Source organism: Budorcas taxicolor, chromosome 11 (assembly GCF_023091745.1).
Source record: "Budorcas taxicolor isolate Tak-1 chromosome 11, Takin1.1, whole genome shotgun sequence".
Lineage (NCBI taxonomy): Eukaryota > Metazoa > Chordata > Mammalia > Artiodactyla > Bovidae > Budorcas > Budorcas taxicolor.
The window spans coordinates 127,710,032-127,729,983 of NC_068920.1; the positions used below are offsets into that span (position 1 = coordinate 127,710,032).

The 19,952-nt window shown below is 40.0% G+C and overlaps 1 protein-coding gene across 1 annotated transcript; it reads left to right on the plus strand.

Moving 5' to 3' along the window:
- The first annotated feature begins 1,703 nt into the window (after positions 1-1,703).
- On the plus strand, positions 1,704-10,355 carry SNRNP27 (small nuclear ribonucleoprotein U4/U6.U5 subunit 27). The gene is made up of 6 exons (XM_052649439.1): positions 1,704-1,759; positions 2,906-3,026; positions 4,834-4,946; positions 5,670-5,749; positions 8,896-8,960; positions 9,923-10,355. Exons 1-6 carry the CDS (start codon positions 1,726-1,728, stop codon positions 9,975-9,977), a joined length of 468 nt encoding a protein of 155 aa, XP_052505399.1. The 5' UTR covers positions 1,704-1,725; the 3' UTR covers positions 9,978-10,355.
- Positions 10,356-19,952: the final 9,597 nt, after the last annotated feature.

Genomic DNA, 19,952 nt, shown 5'->3' on the forward strand with positions numbered 1-19,952 from the left:
TGGACAATCTCTTTCCCTTTTCCCACCACAAAAGTCACCCCATTTGACCTGGCTAATTTCTACTCATCCTTAAGGTCTTATTTGAACATCATTTCCTCTTAGAAACATTCCTTGAGAACCCTTCCCCTTAAAGGAGTTACGTATCCACTTCATGTGAACTCCTAGGATCTTGTTCTGCCCCTCTCCGTGCATCTGGATACTGTTTACTTGTTTGTATCCCTCAGTGGACTGCAAGTACTCAAGAACAGACTTGTTTTTTTCATTAGTTAATCCTCTGGTACAGGACTTTTCTGGTGATACAGTGGATAGTAATCAACCTGCCAATGCAGGTGACGTGGGTTCGATCCCTGACCCAGGAAGATCCCACATGCTGTGTAACAACTACGTCCATATGCCACAACTACTGAGCCTGCCTGCTGCAACTACTGAAGCCCGAAAGCCGAGAGCCTGTCCTCTGCAACAAGAGAAGCCACAGCATTGAGAAGTCCTCGCACCTCATCTAGAGGGTAGCCCCTGCTGGCCGCAACTAGAGAAGGCCCATGTAGAGCAACAAAGACCCAGCGCAACCAAAGATTTTAAAAGTTAAAAAAAAAATTTTTTCTTTTAATCCTCTGGTACTAGGTGTGCAATAAATATTTTTGTGAATAATTGTATTAATCATGCCTTTTTAATTGCTTTCATTTTCTGGTGTTTTGACATCTGGGGCCTTGCCAAGACTGCCCTTCCCAGGACTAGCTAATTGTGCGAGATAGCAAATGAGTCCCCTTATGAGTCTGACTTTAATATGTAAGCCAGCCAGTGAGAAGCCCCTACTCTCCTATCACTTCCTTTATCAAGCTCCCAAGTCAAGGCATTATTCCTCTGCCACAGATTCCAGGGCCAGGTACCAACAGCTCTGGACAGCCCTTAAATCTCAAGAGCCGCTGGTCAGTCTTAGAGAACCTGCTTAGCCTGCTTCCCAGCCTCTGCTGTTCCTCCAACAAAACTCAACAAAAGCTCTCAGCCATGCTTGCTTTCCCCTTGCTCCCTCTGCCTCCTGACCCGCCCTACTGCTTCCCCGTGTGGACTTAAAACTTTGCATATGGTAAGTTCAGATTGGTTTGATATATGAAATACTTTTTGCCTATGGACAAGATAGTAGGAAAGAATAATGGGGGCAGGGCGGAGTGAGAACTGTGTTAGGGTGGTTTATATATGGCTTTTTCCTGACATTTCTAGAATACCAACAGGGAGCAGGGGCTTCCCTGGTGGGTCAGTGGTAAGGAACCCGTCTGCCAATGCAAGAAACCAGATTTCAGCCGTGGGTCGGGAAGATCCCCTGGGGAAGGAACTGGCAAGCCACTCCAGTATTCTTGCCTGGAGAATTCCATGGACAGGGGAACCTGGAGGGCTACAGTCCATGGGGTCGCAAAAGAGTGGGAAACGACTTAGCGACTAAACAACAAAGCACATTCTAATGCCCACCTCGAAAGACTGGAAAGAAGATAGTGAAGCCACCAGGAAAGAGGGGTTGGAGGAGCAGAGATGACAACTCTGTTTTCTCCACGGAACATCTGGGCTCGGAAGAGGCGGTATCAGGTTGGGGCAGCCTCCCTTCTTTAGAAGCCGGAACCCTGACGAGTCGTTTTATCGTTTCCCAGTCGGCGGTGAAAGCTCGGTTCCCGCCCTCCCGGAAGTTGTTGCACAGCCGTTTCCGGGTCGACTTGTACTGGAGAAGGATTCCGAATGGGTCGCAGTCGCAGCCGCTCCCCACGGAGGGGTGAGTTCAGAGGAGGTTCTGAGGGTCGAGGGCTCGGTTGGAGACTCGTCCCCGCTTTGGTTCCCAGCCTAAGGGCTGCGGAGAGGGGGGATCCTTTTCTTCTAAGGAGAAGAGAGGGGTCTGCTGGGGACGAAGACCTGGGCCGTACACGCTTCAGTCCTCCGGTTTGAAGGCAGTTGTTGTTTTTTTTAACCCGTTGGGGTTTGGCCGACTCTTTGTCAGCCTCTTGTAATAACTTTTGTTGTACTTGTGGCTTGGGAATTTAGAGTCAGGCCATGGTTCCCCCAATTTCTGGGTGACCTAGTGCGAGTCATCCAGCCCTCCTGCGTCCGAATTCCCGTAATTAGACATCTGGGGTAAATATTATCTTTCAAAGCTGACATGAGAATGCATGCCACACTCCGTAATACTCAGCGTGTGCTGCCGCCAGGTTCATAAGTGGTCAGGGTTTCCTCCCCAGTTTATAGTAGGGAAATCGACGGTTAGGAGTTCGCGTTCAGGGTGCTCACCTCATAATGACTTCTGGCCCCAGCCCCCTAAAGGGGGCAGTGAGAGGGGAAGATTTCCCTTAGAACCTCGATTCTGCCCGCCTGGTTAGTTTTTATCACCTTCAGCTAATCAGGGTTGATCTTAAAAGTTAAATGAGCCCTCGAACCACAGAGGGCTGTTGAGTACTTAACAAGTTCTCAATCCGAACTGAGAACTGCTGTTTAAGTGTCGAACACAGGTTTTCCTTGATTAGTGCGGAAAAATGAATGCATGTTGAAATGCTGGTGAAGTGAAGTCGCTCAGTCGTGTCCGACTCTTTGTGACCCGGTGGACGGTAGCCTGCCAGGCTCCTCCCTCCGTGGGATTCTCCAGGCAAGAATACTGGAGTGGGTTGCCATTTCCTTCTCCAGGGGATCTTCCTGACCCAGAGATCGAACTGGGGTCTCCCGCATTGCAGGCAGATGCTTTAACCTCTGAGCCACCAAGGGAAGCCAAGTTTGGGTTAAATCTATACTGTTAAAATTAATCTCATGTGTCTTTTTTTACTTTTTAAATGTGACATCTAGAAATGGCTCACATTATATTACTGTTGGTCGGCTCAGCATCCAGTAGATGTTTCAAGTAATTTTTGACTCTGCAATTTTGTGTTTTTATTAGAGCGTAGGCGGTCCCGGTCCACATCTCGGGAAAGAGAACGCAGGCGCCGAGAAAGGTCCCGGTCCCGGGAGCGAGATCGGAGAAGAAGCCGTTCTCGCTCCCCACACAGAAGGCGTTCCAGGTAAGTGCAGCAAAGCAGAAGTTTTAACTACAGCTGCGTAGTGTCTGCTCTTGACTTTGTTGTTATCGCTTACAAAGGGACTTAACGGTTTCATGAAATCAGCGGAACTTTATCCCACTTTATTCTAAACCTAACATTCCCATTGGTAAATGGGGTTGATAACATTCCACATAGTAGAGTTGTCTTGAGGAGTAAATGAGAAATAATACATGAAAAGTACTTAGCAGGAGTAAAAAATAAGTGTTTTGTATATTATAGTCTTACTTTTTAATAAACTTTTGGTGATAATAGTTTATTCAACCATATAATCAAGAGTGTGAGATCTTGGAAGAATTCTAGAAGTGGACTCTGATTCTTAATAACCATCAAATACACTTTTTGTTTTCTTTTTTCTGCCTTACAAAAAAATTTTTATCCTAGCTATACTGAGTGTAACTGATAATTAAACAATAATTTTTTGTTAATAGTCAGGGCCTAGGCAGACTGTATGGATCACAATAAACCGTGGAAAATTCTTCAAGACATGGGAATACTGCACCACCTGACCTGCCTCTTGAGATTAAAGCATCTGCCTGCAATGCAGGAGACCCGGGTTCAATCCCTGGGTCAGGAAGATCCCCTGGAGAAGGAAATGGCAACCCACTCCAGTATTCTTGCCTGGAGAATCCCATGCAGGTCAGGAAGCAACAGTTAAAACTGGACATGGAACAACAGACTGGTTCCAAATAGGAAAAGGAGTACGTGAAGGCTATATATTGTCACCCTGCTTATTTAACTTATATGCAGAGTACATCATGAGAAACGCTGGGCTGGAAGAAGCACAAGCTGGAATCAAGATTGCTGGGAGAAATATCAATAACCTCAAATATGCACATGACACCACCTTTACGGCAGAAAGTGAAGAGGAGCTAAAGAGCCTCTTGATGAAAGTGAAAGAGGAGAGTGAAAAAGTTGGCTTAAAGCTCAACATTCAGAAAACGAAGATCATGGCATCTGGTCCCATCCCTTCATGGCAAATAGATGGGAAAACAGTGGAAACAGTGTCAGACTTTATTTTGGGGTGCTCCAAAATCACTGCAGATGGTGACTGCAGCCATGAAATTAAAAGACGCTTACTCCTTGGAAGGAAAGTTATGACCAACCTAGACAGCATATTAAAAAGCAGAGACATTACTTTTCCAACAAAGGTCCGTCTAGTCAAGGCTATGGTTTTTCCAGTGATCATGTATGGATGTGAGAGTTGGACTGTGAAGAAAGCTGAGCGCAGAAGAATTGATGCTTTTGAACTATGGTGTTAGAGAAGACTCCTGAAAGTCCCTTGGACTGCAAGGAGATCCAACCAGTCCATTCTAAAGGAGATCAGTCCTGGGTGTTCATTGGAAGGACTGATGTTGAAGCTGAAAGTCCAATATTTTGGCCACCTCATGCAAAGAGTTGACTCATTGGAAAAGACTCAGATGCTGGAGGAATTGGGGGCAGGAGGAGAAGGGGACGACAGAGGATGAGATGGCTGGATGGCATCACCGACTTGATGGACGTGGATTTGGGTAAACTCCGGGAGTTGGTGATGGACAGGGAGGCCTGGCTGCTGCAGTTCATGGGGTTGCAGAGTCGGACACGACTGAGTGACTGAACTGAGCTGAGGCAGAACTTTCTTCCTCGTTCTGCTTTGAGGAACAAATTCCTTTCTCTAGAATCCGGCTTTTGTTCAGCCTTTACCTTTCATGCACTCATGTATATCTGTGCTCATCAACACAAGTCACCAGGTATGTCTCTGTTTCTGACATCTTTCCCTATTAAATATTAGGTCCCCAAGACGACATAGATCCACATCTCCTTCCCCTTCTCGACTGAAAGAAAGAAGAGATGAGGAGAAGAAAGAAACAAAAGAAACAAAGAGCAAAGAACGCCAGATAACTGGTAATATTAGATAAATAACTGTAGGAAATGTACAGCCTTGTTTAGAAATTCAATTATAAAATTAAGTATAATTTTTGAATCTTTAGCTATTTAAGTTTTTGACAGTATTCATTAGGGGCTTCCCCAGTGACTCAGCGGTAAAGAATCTGCCTGCAATGCAGGAGACACACGTTCAATCCTTAGGTTGGGAGGATCCCTTGGAGAAGGAAATGGCAACCCACTCTAGTATTCTTGCCTGAAAAATCCCATGGACAGAGGAGCCTGGCGGGCTACCGTCCATGCTGTTGTGAAAGAATTGGACACGACTGAGCACGCGCACACACACATACACATAGTGTTCATTTGCATGTGGTTTTGAGATTTTGTTTTAATTGTACCCTAATTACTCGTTATTTGATGCTCTTGATACAGGAAGGACAATTAAAAACATGAAAATATTCTATTTTGGAAGTATCTTCACTGTCTGATGTTGAAGGTGGTCCTTCCTAAAGATGCCAAGCATATCCTTTTAAGCAATCTCTTACAATGGAGGATGGAGATCCCACTTCTTCCTTGCACCTTAAGTTATATTCTATCCAAATTGAGGGATTTTTCATTAAATTCAAGTCTTTAGCTAATTGTTTAGTATATTCTCTGCTGGTAAAGTGGAACAACTATTAATCTATTGCCAGCTGTCTTTTTTATGTATAAAATGAGTTTAAAATGTATCACTTATTTTTGTAGAGGAAGACTTAGAGGGCAAAACAGAGGAAGAAATAGAAATGATGAAGTTAATGGGATTTGCCTCCTTTGACTCCACAAAAGTAAGTAAAACATGTAGCCAGTCAAGTATTCTTAATGTGAACTGATCTGCCCCATTTTTCCATATTCTTTTACTATCACTTGTAATTTCTTCCAATGATACAAGCTTATTCTGTTAGAAGACAGTAACTGTGTGAAGGGATTTGAAAGCAAAGAGAAGGAAGTTGTGGGCTGCCATTGGAATTCAGGGAGTATTTGCTTGGGATATTTGAATTAGATCTTAAAGGGCCAGTAGAGGTGATCAGACAAAGAAGAGGAGGAAGATCATTTGAAGTAGAGGGAAAGGCTTACAGAGATGCCCTGCCAGCGTGAAGTGGCATAGAGTATTGGAGGAGGTTCAAATTCAGTGACTAGAGAAAGGGTGTTGATGGGCTGGTGACTATAGATGGGGCTAGAAATAGAGGTGGGAGGCAAATCACAGAAGGCTGATATCCTTAGCCATACTGAGGTATTTAAGTTGATTATTTTGATGACGAGAGGAAGCAATGGTTTTTTAAGCAAGGGAGCAACGGATTATATGTATGTTTAGAAAGATTACCTGGGGCCTCATGGAGGACAAACAAAAGACTAGGAGAACTGCCCAGTCATGCAGTGAAAGATGATGAAGCCCTGACCTGAGGAGAGAAGCTGGAATACTGAGAACAATTCAGAAACAAGAGTTAGTGGTGGTGGGAATGGAGGCAAGTAGTCAGTGATGACTGTTGAGGTGGCAGGCTGATAGGGTTAACCAAAGAAAGGATTGTAGGAAAGGGAAGTGCTATGAAACAGAATGAAATGCAGCTGCCAGATAGAGATGACATTGCATAGCTGCATACATATCTCATAACTCAAGAAGAGGGATTGACAGGAATTTGATTGTTCTCTAGCCCTGACCATCATATTGAAAAGAATAAGGAGGTGGGGAGGCAAAAGAGGGAGAGGTTGTGGAGAGGGAGATGGGAGAAAGATAAGGAGATGGGGTAGAGAGAAATAGAGCAAAGGGGAGATGAAGGGAGAGGGGAAATTGAATGAAGAGAAAAGGGAGGATAGAGAGAGGAAGCCATTAAGAATAGACAGGGAGAGTGTGTGTGGAGAGAAAATATATTTTTAAAACTTTCTTTATAGAATTTTAAGTCCTTTTCATTTTGCAAATAGAAGTTGCAGTCTCTGAGGGGAGGTGTCAGAAATAATCCACTTCTCTAATCTCGTGTTCCATTATGTCGTGAATGGAGTGGGGTAATCGCAGATGCTCTAAGAGCTTCTAACTGATGTCATTCTGTAGGATTCCTGTGTATTTTTTAAATGACAGTGTGTGGCCTAAGAGGAGTACCAGAGGCATGACTATTTTGAGGTGAGAAAATTAAGAATGAGCTCTTTGATTCTCACAAATGGCTATGTGAACCCCATTTTAAAGTTTAATGCAATTTCTGTATCAGGTTTTTTTCTTGAATATACCAGTTCCTTATTTGCTATTCCAATGAGCGTTTTGTAAGTAAACTGGTTTAATTAATACATATATTGGATGAATAAAAATATTTCCAAAATGAGACAACTAAATTTCACTGTTTTTAGAAGAATAGTGAAGGACCTTATTAGAATTCTTTTTTTTTTTTTTGGTTTTACTATTGCCTGATGTTATGTTTGGAATTCCTTAGTATCAGATGTAAAGATGGAGCCACACTACTTTTAAATGTAGTCTGTGCTGAAGATGTTTGTTTATAAAGGAAAAATTAGGTGAGAATTTATAGATTCCATAAAAATTATGAGTACCACAAGAACAAATGATATCAGTTTTTTTATGACATCAATAAGGATGTTAATTCATATGCAGTTGGCTTCAGGGCTCTCAGTTATAGTTTCTCAGCTCATTTGTATTTTTCAGTAATGTGTATCTTGTGATATTTCATCATTAATCTATGGTGGAACCTCTTCAAATGCCAAATTAGTTACTTATTTTCCTTTCTATTTTAACATTCTAAAAAATTTCAAAGTTGGTTTTGTTTATTTATGGACAAATTTTCTATTCCAACATGTAAATGAGAAGAGAGCTAAAAATATACAACTCTACAAATAGTTTTCAAAAATCAGTTCGCCTTTAGTAATTGAACTTAGTAAAAAAGATGAATGGACTTGCCTGGTGGCTCAGTGGTAAAGAATCAGCCTGCTAAATGCAGGAGACCCGGGTTTGATCTCTGGGTGGGGAGGATCCGCTGGAGAAGGACATGGCAACCCACTCCAGTATCCTTGCCTGGGAAATCCCACGGACAGAGGAGCCTGGTGGGCTATAGTCCATGGGGTTGCAAAGGGTTGGATGTGACTTAGTGACTAAACAACATGTGATGTTACCCATGGTGATGGTGTAGATACTATCATCATGATCAGACATCTTGATAAATGGAGGGTAGAAATGGAGGGGATTGTGAGGAAAGCACAGTTAACATTCTGTGGGAGTTAGAGAAGAGAGCTCTTCCTAGCAGCTGGGTCATTTGACTTGGCCTTGAAGAATGCACAAAAACCAGATGGTTAAAGATTGGATGGGAGTTGAGAAGGCAGTTAAGGCATGAGGAACAGAAAGTGTTGAGTTCATTTTGCTGAATCAAAAGACCCATAAAGAAATTAATGAAAAAGAAAGTCTGAGGTACAAGTGATACAACATTAGTACCTGTTATCTTGATTCTTGATTTAAAAATCAAAATTTCAAAGCCTGTGCAAGAAATGGAATTAGATACTAATGGTGACTGATTTGAGAATCCCATCAGTTCAGGTCATAAGTTAAATTTTTGTGAATATGAATTTTTCTAGAGGAGATATCCGTAACTTGTATTTGGTGTTGAAGAATTCTCTGACCAGAAAAGGTGAGGCTCTGCTACCCACTCTCCCTGCATGCCTTGCACATAATACATATGAGCATTTGTTGGTTTGAATATTGGTATTTCCTTATATGTGACTATAAAAATGTGAACAGAGTTATAACACTTAGGAGTTCCTGGGATATCATCAGGATCTGAAAATTCTTTCAGTCATTGGACTACATCATGCTTAAATGCATCTTGCCATTGAAGAGGTCTGTGGAATGCAGCTCTCTGATCAAGGCATTTAATATATTCTTTCTCTTGTGTGTTGTTTGTTTGTGTGTGTGTTTTGGTTTTTGTTTCTTGCTTCTCTCCAGGGGAAAAAGGTGGATGGCTCTGTAAATGCCTATGCCATAAATGTGTCTCAGAAGAGGAAGTATAGGTATGCATAGCTGCCATTATTACATTTGAACTAATATAAATTATATGCTTGGGAAAGAATTTGTTATGGGATAATCATGTTGGTAGGAAATGTAGCAGTTTTCCATACAATCCCTTACTTTAGTTAGGTTTCCATATTGTTCCTTGATTTAATCTTCCTTGTTTATATTCTTGTATGTTAAAAAAATTTTAAATTTACCTGTGAACCAGAAACTATTACATAGAAAGGGTAGTTGGCTTAAATATTTTAGGTTATAAGTAATTTTCTTCAAAATAGCATAATCTCAAGTCTTTTGACTTTAATTTTATTATAATTATAGGTTTTAAAATAGATTCCTTCTGAATTATTTATCTAAATTGATTATGTAAGGATTTCAACTGTAAATACCTATCTGTTAAGTATAGGCATATTTTATTAATACCACAAAACAAACCAATCCATACTTGAAATCTCACTGCATGAACAGAAAAGTCAAGACATCTTCAAACATTGTCTTTTTCTCTACATTTTATCACTTCAGTTAAGTTAGACTAATACTTCAGTTAATTTAGAAATATGAATAGTGTGATTTGAGACTGCTGTGAGTTAAAATACTAGAATCAACAGTTCACTATAAAATTACCTTCAAATAAGGTCTTATGGAGAGAACTAGTACAGTGTGTAATCAGATCTGTTTGATAGGTACCTGTTTGAAACTCTTCTCTGTTTTCCTTAAATTTGGTAGGTGTTTGGTGTTACTTAAATATGGATTTTCAATTGATTTTTTTTAAGTCTGTAGAATCTTCCCAAATAATACTGAAAGTATATTTCCATGCTTTTGTTTAGATTTTGACTTTGAATACTTCTGCCCTAGATGTTGCCATTTTAGAACTAGTTTATAGGTTTCACTTCTGAAGCATATGATTATTTCTTTTATAAGACAAACCCACAATTTTTTTAATAAATAAATTTTCTCGTCATAGGCAGTACATGAATCGAAAAGGTGGATTCAACAGACCTTTGGATTTCATTGCATGACCTGAAGTATTGAAGAATGATGTTTTTTCCCTCATCTTGATCAGAAAAATGGATTTTTGTATTTAATATGCATCAAAAACAGGATCAGAGTCCTTCCTCCTTGTAAAGTAAGAAAATTTTATTTATGATGTATGTAGTTCACTTACCCAGCCTCAAAAAAGAGTTAAATATTACATTTTTTTCCTTTAGGAAATATCGTTTGGGGCAGTCATCAACCCCATTTTTTTGTCCTTATTCCTATGGAAACTGTATGTTTTTTTCTTGGATGCTCTTTATGACTTTTTAAAATACATAAAAGTGATTTGGAAGTAAGTTTCTCAAATAAAGCAGTAATTCCTACCCTTTTGTATTTGATATTTTTATAACTAGAAAAAAAGAATCTCCCCACACAGTTTCTTTTTTCATACATAGATTTAGATATCATGATTCTTCATAGTTTTAAAGATTAGAATATTGAAAAAATATAACTGGATTTTTTGTGTCTTCTGTGTTTTTTGCCCCCTGTCCCAATACCATATTTCCCAAGTTGAAAAGCAGTACATGCTTATTCAGTTCATTTCAGTCACTCAGTCATGTCTGACTCTTTCAAACCCCATGAACCTCAGCACGCCAGGCCACCCTGTTCATCACCAACTCCCAGAGTTCACTCAAACTCCTGTCCATTGAGTCGGTGATGCCATCCAACCATCTCATCTTCTGTCATCCCCTTCTCCTCCTGCCCTCAATCTTTCCCAGCATGAAGGTCTTTTTAAATGAGTCAGCTCTTCTCATGAGGTGGCCAAAGTACTGGAGTTTCAGCTTCAACATCAGTCCTTCCAGTGAACACCCAGGACTGATCTCCTTTAGGATGGACTGGTTGGATGTCCTTGAAGTCCAAGGGTCTCTCAAGAGTCTTCTGCAACACCACTGTTCAAAAGCATCAATTCTTCTGTGCTCAGCTTTCTTCACAGTCCAACTCTCACATCCATACATGACCACTGGAAAAACCATAGCCTTGACTAGACCTTTGTTGACAAAGTAATGTCTCTGCTTTTTAATATGCTGTCTAGGTTGGTCATAACTTTCCTTCCAAGGAGTAAGCATCTTTTAATTTCATGGCTGCAATCACCATCTGCAGTGATTTTGGAGCCCCCCAAAATGAAGTCAGCCACTGTTTCCACTATTGCCCCATCTGTCTGCCACGAAATGATGGAAGCAGATGCCATGATCTTAGTTTTCTGAATGTTGAGCTTTAAGCCAACTTTTTCACTCTCCTCTCTCACTTTCATCAAGAGACTCTTTAGTTCTTCTTCACTTTCTGCCATAAGGGTGGTGCCATCTGCATATTTGAGGTTATTGATATTTCTCCTGGCAATCTTGATTCCAGCTTGTGTTTCTTCCAGCGCAGCATTTCTCATGATGTACTCTGCATATAAGTTAAATAAGCAGGGTGACAATATACAGCCTTGACGTACTCCTTTTCCTATTTGGAACCAGTCTGTTGTTCCATGTCCAGTTCTAACTGTTGCTTCCTGACCTGCATATAGGTTTCTCAGGCAGGTCAGGTGGTCTGGTATTCCCATCTAAATAAAAAAACCTTAGGAGAAATCAGAAGGGAGGAAAAAAACCAAAAATCACATATAATCTACCCCCAGAATATTAACATTTTGGTATTTGTATTTCCAGGCTCCTATGGGTATACATTTCTTGCCCCTAGCCAAAGAGATAAGATGCTGCTTTCTTTGCTAATCGTTTTTCTCCCATGTACTGTGAACATCTGTTAAATGCTCTTATAAATTCTTTGGAAACTTAGGTTTTAGTAGTTACTTGGTTACACTGTAATTTATTAACTGATCTTTTATTGGTAAACATTGGCTTCCTTCCAAGATTTGCTGTTATAATCAAAGCTATGAGTAGATTATTTAGGGGTAAGGGAAGAAAAGCAAAACGCAACACCCATGAAGTAGTGTCCTCGTTGCATGTATTTTGTACTTGTTGCCTTGTTTGCTCATGTTTAGTTCTTGGAGGCGGCATTGCTGGGTGAGAGAAAGGTGCATGCTTTACCCTTTGTGTGTGTGCTTAAGGCTTTTGATACATGTATGGTTAGAAGGCTAAAACCCAAGCATCACCAGTAAAGTATGAGCATTCCTGTTTCATATACGTGTACCAGTGTTAAGTGTTTTTTTGTTGTTGTTTAAGTTTCTAGTCTGAAGGGTAAAATAATGGCATTTGGTTTTGTTTAGTTTCTAAGGAAGATATATGTTTTAAGAATGTGTTTGCCCTGTATATTTCTTTTGTGAAATACTAATTTCAAACCTTGGCTCCATTTGTCTTTTGGCAAGCTTTTCTTTTTCTTATTTGAAGGAATCTCTTTTTCTAATGACCATTACCTATTCTGTTTCCTATCTCACTGATATTTGAGGCTTTGTGGCTAGATTTTTAATTTGGGTTTTTTGGGGTTTTTTTTTTTTAGTAACTAATATAAACACATGGAACACAATTTGATGAGCTAACTGTGTATGCTTTTGGAGATATTCCATATATACATAAGCATATAATTTATATGTATGTATGTCTTTTATTACTCAAATTTAAGCAAACTTTACACTCTATTTTGTACCTATTGTTTTTTCATTTACTGCTACATCTTAAGATTGTTTCTTATCAGTGTATGTAATATTCAGTTCAGTTCAGTCACTCAGTTGTATCCGACTCTTTGTGACCCCTTGGACTGCAGTTCTCCAGGCCTCCCTGTCCATCCCCAACTCCTTTTCAAATGATTTTATCTCTTTTATTTCTGGCTGGGCTGGGTCTTCAGTGCCCTGCAGGCTTTGCTCTAGTTGCAGAGAGTGGGGGCTACTCTGTAGTTGTGGCGCATGGCCTTCTCACTGCAGTGGCTTCCCTTGTGGAGCACAGGCTCCAGGACGCACAGGCTTCAGTAGCTGTGCCTCTGGGGCTCCAGAGCTCAGGCTCAGTAGTTGTGGTGCACAGGCTTATCTGCTCCATGGCACATGGCGTCTTCCCAGATCAGGGATCAAACCTGTGTATCATTGGCAGGTGGATTCTCTTCCACTGAACCATCAGGGAAACCTTACTGCCTCTTTTTTTAAGGGTAGCTATTATAGTTCATTAAATGTGCTACATCAGCTGTACAACCTCTAGTACCCACTGCACAAGTGTCACTACCCCAAGCACTTGGGTTATTTTGCTTAGACTTTTACCAAATGAGTTGAGTAGATTCCCATACCCTGACCCTCCGAAATACAGCCTATCTGTAAAGTATCTGCGATAAAGACTGTTTCTGACCACATTTGTGCACATCTAAAAAGCACACCCAGTTGTCTTATTGAATGAATGAATGAATGAAGTCACTCAGTCGTGTCCAACTCTTTGCAGCCCCATGGACTGTAGCCCACCAGGCTCCTCTGTCCATGGGATTTTCCAGGCAAGAATACTGGAGTGGGTTGCCATTTCTTTCTCCAGGGGATCTTCCCGACCCAGGGATCGAACCCAGGTCTCCTGCATTGCAGGCAGATGCTTTACCCCCTAAGCCACAAGGGAAGTCTAATATGCCCCAAATCAAACAATGAGTATTTGGATTGTCATTTTAGTGTGCTGTTTAGTATGATTATCATTTTAGTACACTGACTTGAGATCCTTAAGGTAGCATACTTTGTAAAGAAATAATCTGAGAATACCTAGTAGATCAATAGGTTCACTCTCTGTGAGCTAACTCCAAAGAAATGAAAGAGGAAGAAATCTTTAAAGATCTAGAGATGAGATCAAGTCTTGCTTTGAAGGAACTTTTATCCATCAGATCATCTGATTCTTTAAGAATAACAAAGATGGAGCATTCTTGTCGTCTTCTAACAGGCTGCTCCTCTCAGAAAACATAAATTGTGCCAAATCTTTCAAGTATCCAAATGTCAGAGTGCTCCAGGGCCCAACCCCTAGACTCTCCTGTCTGCCTCTGGTGAGTCATCCCTGCACAAAGCGTCAAATGTCTTCTGCCGTGGCTCTCCACTGTATACTTCGAGCCTGACTGTTTTACTGAATTCCAGTCTTGCAGATGCACTTGGATTAGTAGGCACCTCAAATTTAAGATGAATTGACTTCTGATTTCCCTGCCCAGTCATCCTCTCTCAGGCTTCCCCACCTCAGTGAGCAGCCTCTCCATCTACACCTTGCACAGAGCGAAACTCCTTAGCCTCATTCTTCGCTCCTCTCTCCTGTGCAGCACATTTGATTCGTTAGAAATCCCTTTGGCTCTAACATTAGAGTATATTTTGAATCCAACCACTTTTTTCCCCCATATTTATTGGGATATAATTGACAGATACAAGTTTAAGATATTTAAAGTGTATATTGTGATTAGATGTACATCCAATCTGACCATTTTTTACCCACCTATACTAACAGAAGCCATCTCTAATAGATTTCCTTCCTTCCCTTCTGCCTCAGTTTATTCCCCACGTAGCAGCAAAGTGAACCTTATAAATGTACATCTGGTCGTTGCTTCTGGCTCTGATGGCTTTCCATCATTTAGAGTGAAGACCAGTCCTTACTGTGGGTCTACACATGGCTTGCTACTGCATGCAGCCACACTACTCGCCTCTTTGCTGTTCCTTAAAAATAGATAGGCATCTACCTTAAGAGTCTTCCTACTTGCCTTTCCTCCTGGAATCTCCCTCCTCTCCCTCCTCCCACCTCTCAGATTTACATGGTTAGCTTCTTTATATTGTTCAGGTCACTACCCAAAATAAGGTCATTCCTGACTACCTTATCCAAAACAGCAACCTCCCCTTCCCTTTCTATCCTTTTACCCTGTTTTACTTTTTTATTTAGCTTTTTTTAAATTGAAATAAAATTCAACCTGTTAAAGTATATCATTTCAGAGACTTCGCTGGCAGTCCAGTGATGAGGACCCTGCACTAACTTGCAGGAACTAAGATCCCATAAGCCCTATGTGGCATGGCCAGAAATAAATAGAGTATACCACGTCAGTGGTTTTAGTATATTGACAGTTCTGCATTTATCGCCAGTAATACTATAATATTTTCATCATCCCAAAAAGGAACTCCATGCCTATTAACAGCTGTTCCTCATCCCTCCCCTTCCATCTTACCCTCCACCCCAGAAACCGCTAAATGTACTTACTGTTTTTAAAGATGTATCTGTTTGGGACATTTTCATGTAAATGGACATTTCAAATGGATGGAATCACACAATATGTGACCTTTTGTGTCTAGCTGCTTTTGCATAGCACAGTGTTTTCAAGATTGATTCATCTTGTATCAAGGGCTTCCCAGGTGGCTCAGTGGTAAAGAACCCACCTGCCAGTGCAGAAGACAGACTTGGGTTCAATCCCTGGGTTGGGAAGATCTCCTGGAGGGGGAAGTGGCAACCCACTCCAGGATTCTTGTGTGGAGAATCCCATGGACAGAGGAGCCTGGCAGGCCACAGTCCATAGGGTTGCACAGAGCCAGACATGACTGAAGGGACTTGGCGCACACAGGTCCCTTTTTTATAGTTTATAATACTCTGTTCTGTGGGTGTGTGTGCGTGCTCAGTCGTGTCCAACTCTTTGCAACCCCATGGATGTAGCCAGCCAGGCTCCTTGTCAGTGGAATTTCCCAGACAAGACTACTGGAGTGGGTAGCCATTTCCTTCTCCAGGGGATCATCCTGACCCAGGGATCGAACCCGATTGTCTCCAGCATTGGCAGGTGGGTTCTTTACCACTGTGCCACCTGGGAAGCCCCCACCTGTCACACTGTAATCCGTAATTCATCAGTTGATGGGAATTTGGGTTGTTCCACTTTTTTGGCTATTATGAATAATGCTACTATGGACATTTGTATCCAAGTTTTGTATGAACATATGTTTTCAGTTCTCGTGGGTATATAACTAGGAGTGCTATTACTGGGTTATGTAGTTAAACTCCATGTTTAACTTTTTGAAGCACTGTCTGTTTTCCAAAGCAACCGCACTATTTTATATTCCCACTAGCAATTTGTGAGGGTTCCAGTTTTTCCACATGCTCTGCAGAGTTTCCTTTTCCTTCTAGTTTTTCATTCCCTGACACACTCTGTGTTACTATGTCTTTGAACTTTGAGAAGCAGGGTTTCTGTCTTGTTTGCTGCTGTGGCCCCAGCACCACAAGTGCCTGGTACCCAGTAAAGCATTCAGCAAATACCTGTACATGCATGTAGTTTAGTAACATTTTTTCACTTAACAACTTCACTTAGTGGTTTTTTTTTTCAATTTGTATTGGAATATAGTTGGTTTACAATGTTGTGTTAGTTTCTGCTGTTCAGCAAAGTGAATCAGTTATACGTATATCCACTCTTTTTAAGATTCTTTTCCCATATAGGTCATTATGGAGTACTGAGTAGAGTCCTTTGTGCTATACAGTGGCTTCTTATCTATTTTGTATATAGCAGTATGAATACGTACCAGCCCCCCAGTTTATCCCTCCCTCCCTTTCCTCTTGGTAACCATAAGTTTGTCTTCTACATCTGTGACTCTATTTTTATTTTTTAAATAGGTTCATTTGTACCATTTATTTTTAGATTCCACATATAAGTGATACATGATATTTGTCTTTCTCTTTCTGACTTAAACTTCATTCCACTTCCCTAAGTTTTTAAGCTTCCCTAAGTTTTTAAGTTAACCTTTAGTTATCCAACTCTTAAATGAACACATTTTTTCAATAAAAATTTTAAAACATGACTGCTTAATCTCTTTTGAACAGTCCTGATTCACTGTGAATCCTTTATAGGGTTTCCTTCCAGATATGCATATACACACACACATATATATATACATATATATACGTGTATATATATATACACACACATATCTACATGGAACAACAGACTGATTCCAAATAGGAAAAGGAGTACGTCAAGGCTGTATATTGTCACCCTGCTTATTTAACTTCTATGCAGAGTACATCATGAGAAACGCTGGGCTGGAAGAAGCACAAGCTGGAATCAAGATTGCCGGGAGAAATATCAATAACCTCAGATATGCAGATGACACCACCCTTATGGCAGAAAGTGAAGAGGAACTCAAAAGCCTCTTGATGAAAGTAAAAGAGGAGAGTGAAAAAGTTGGCCTAAAGCTCAACATTCAGAAAACGAAGATCATGGCATCTGGTCCCATCACTTCATGGGAAATAGATGGGGAAACAGTGTCAGACTTTTTTGGGGGGGGGGCTCCAAAATCACTGCAGATGGTGACTGCAGCCATGAAATTAAAAGACGGTTACTCCTTGGAAGAAAAGTTATGACCAACCAACCTAGATAGCACATTCAAAAGCAGAGACATTACTTTTCCAGTAAGGGTCCGTCTAGTCAAGGCTGTGGTTTTTCCAGTGGTCATGTATGGATGTGAGAGTTGGACTGTGAAGAAAGCTGAGCGCCAAAGAATTGATGCTTTTGAACTGTGGTGTTGGAGAAGACTCTTGAGAGACCCTTGGACTTAAAGGAGATCCAACCAGTCCATTCTAAAGGATATCAGCCCTGGGTGTCCTTTGGAAGGAATGATGCTAAAGCTGAAACTCCAGCACTTTGGCCACCTCATGTGAAGAGTTGACTCATTGCAAAAGACTCTGATGCTGGGAGGGATTGGGGGCAGGAGGAGAAGGGAACGACAGAGGATGAGATGGCTAGATGGCATCACTGACTCGATGGACTCAAACGAGTGAACTCCGGGAGTTGGTGATGGACAGGGAAGCCTGGCGTGCTGCGATTCATGGGGTTGCAAAGAGTCAACACGACTGAGCGACTGAACTGAACTGATATAGATATATAGGTATATATATGTGTGTGTGTATAGCAGACTTAGTGTTGGAAATGAGGATAAAAGCCCAGTTTGAGGTGTTTGGTTTGTTTTTGTTGTTTTTTTTTTTTTACACAGATAATATGCTGCAGGGATCATCTTACAACTCAGCTATTTACTCAGCACTGCCTTGGAGATGTACCATGCCTATATATATATATACACATACACACACACACACATATATGTATATACACACACATATATGTATATACACACACACATATATGTATATACACACACATATATGTATATACACACACACATATATATTAGTCTTTTTTAACTTCTACATAGTGTTCTGTGTAATGTATGTACCCCTGTTTAGCCATTGCTCTGTTTTTAAAAGTAGCAAATATTTGTAATTAACTTTTGTAGAGCAGTGTTTTTAAAGGTTTTTAAGTTTTAATTTTGTGATATTGGATATCATGATGTTAGAGTGTCCCAAGTAGCCGCAAAGAAAGGGATTAATACTAAGTAAATCACAGTCCTGATTTTTATACTTCGAAGAATAAAATCAGTTCCTCAGAAACTTAGAAAACAAAATTCATTTTAATGTCATTATAAATAGTGTTTTTTAACTTAGCATTCAGCAGTTCTGGAACTTTTTAGACAGTTAAAGGATTAGAATACCAACCGTTGTGTTCTCTGCAGTCTGAGGTACTCAACTGAAATGCACCTCTCTGTCAGAAGTCCCATTGCATTTAATAAACCTGCCATTCAGCACTGGTATTTACTACTATCCTCTGCCCACCTAGAGTATAAACCCCTCAGAGGAAAGAAAACTAGGGTTTTTTGTTTTTTTTTTTTAATTTAACAAATACAATCTTTTGTGCTTCCCATTTTCAATATATTTTTAGTTTCCAATTCTATCAGTTTAGCTTGATACCTGCTCAAGGATATAAACTGTTGTCAGCCTATGTTTATTCCATTTCATATAGCTTTTTACTTAAAATTCTGGTCATAAAATTTAGGTTCAAACATTCTGAAATTTCAAGTTCTTATTTTGAGGGTTTTGCCTATCCATCTGTTAGTGCTTGTGTAATGCCTTTGAAGTGCTAGATGCTGGGGATAACCACTTCTTCACTTTAGGATTTCATTTCTTCAAAATCTATACTTTCAGATTATCTAACTGGTCATTCATTGTAATATATTTGTATAAAGTAATTGCTAGAAAAACAAGAAAAAACCCTTTGTTTTATACTTACTGCTTGATGTCCAGTAGGTGGCATCAGACACCCTTTGGAGTTCTTCATGATACTAATTCCTAGTTGGTATTACTGGCTTTCTGATCATTTCTTCTACCGCTGCCAGGGAACAGAAAGAGGTCCATTCCTTAGTCTTAATTCTCTGATTTTATATAATTTATTTTTGTTTGGAATTTAAGCTAAACCTGTTGGTGTTTAAATGGTTCCTTTGCTATATCTGACTCAGATTTCAACCATTTTTCCTTTTTTAATTTTATAAGTGTGATTTTCAATCAAGGGAAGGATAATTCCAGGCGAAGGATCATGATTTTGAAATAAGACTGGCTTTTTAAAAAAAAGAGTTGAGGGTAAGAGAAGGAATAAAGAGATGCTAAATGTTCATAATAAAATCAAAGAGAAAATATAGAAGTGCACAGAATCCAAAATTAAGAATGAAATGTGTTTTTACTGTCAGTAAAAACTCTATTCATTACTATTTTCAGGTTTGTTTTACAAATAACCTGCAGTTAAAAATTATATCTATAATTTTTATAAACTTATATTCCCAATTCTAGCTTTTTGTGCTTTATTGAAAACTTTTATCTTCAGTGTATCTATTAATTGCTGTAAAGAATCAGCTTTTAGATCCAGTTAACCATTAAAACCAGAAAATATGTGTTCTATATGTCAGGACTGGGCTAGTCTATTTATTCTTATTCTTTTGAGTTTAATGGATTTGTCAACCATTAGAAAAGACATATTTAAAACTTACCATCATAATTACGTTTTTCTTTCTTTTCCCCATGTTTGAGTGTCAGTATTTGTGACTCATGGAGATCCGGTTCTTAATTCCTGTTTTTTAGAAAAACTATCACCCATAGTATGGGCTTTGGGTGAAACAGATCTAGGTTCAGTTTCCATTTCTGTCTGAAAGGATGTCTAAGAAAGTCATTTAGCTTCTCTGG

Coding starts and splice junctions, on each gene's coding strand:
- SNRNP27 (XM_052649439.1), top strand. CDS start 1,726: ATGGGTCGCAGTCGCAGCCGCTCCCCACGGAGGG. Junction 1,760..2,905: donor CAGCCGCTCCCCACGGAGGG/GTGAGTTCAGAG, acceptor TGTTTTTATTAG/AGCGTAGGCGGTCCCGGTCC. Junction 8,961..9,922: donor TCTCAGAAGAGGAAGTATAG/GTATGCATAGCT, acceptor TTCTCGTCATAG/GCAGTACATGAATCGAAAAG.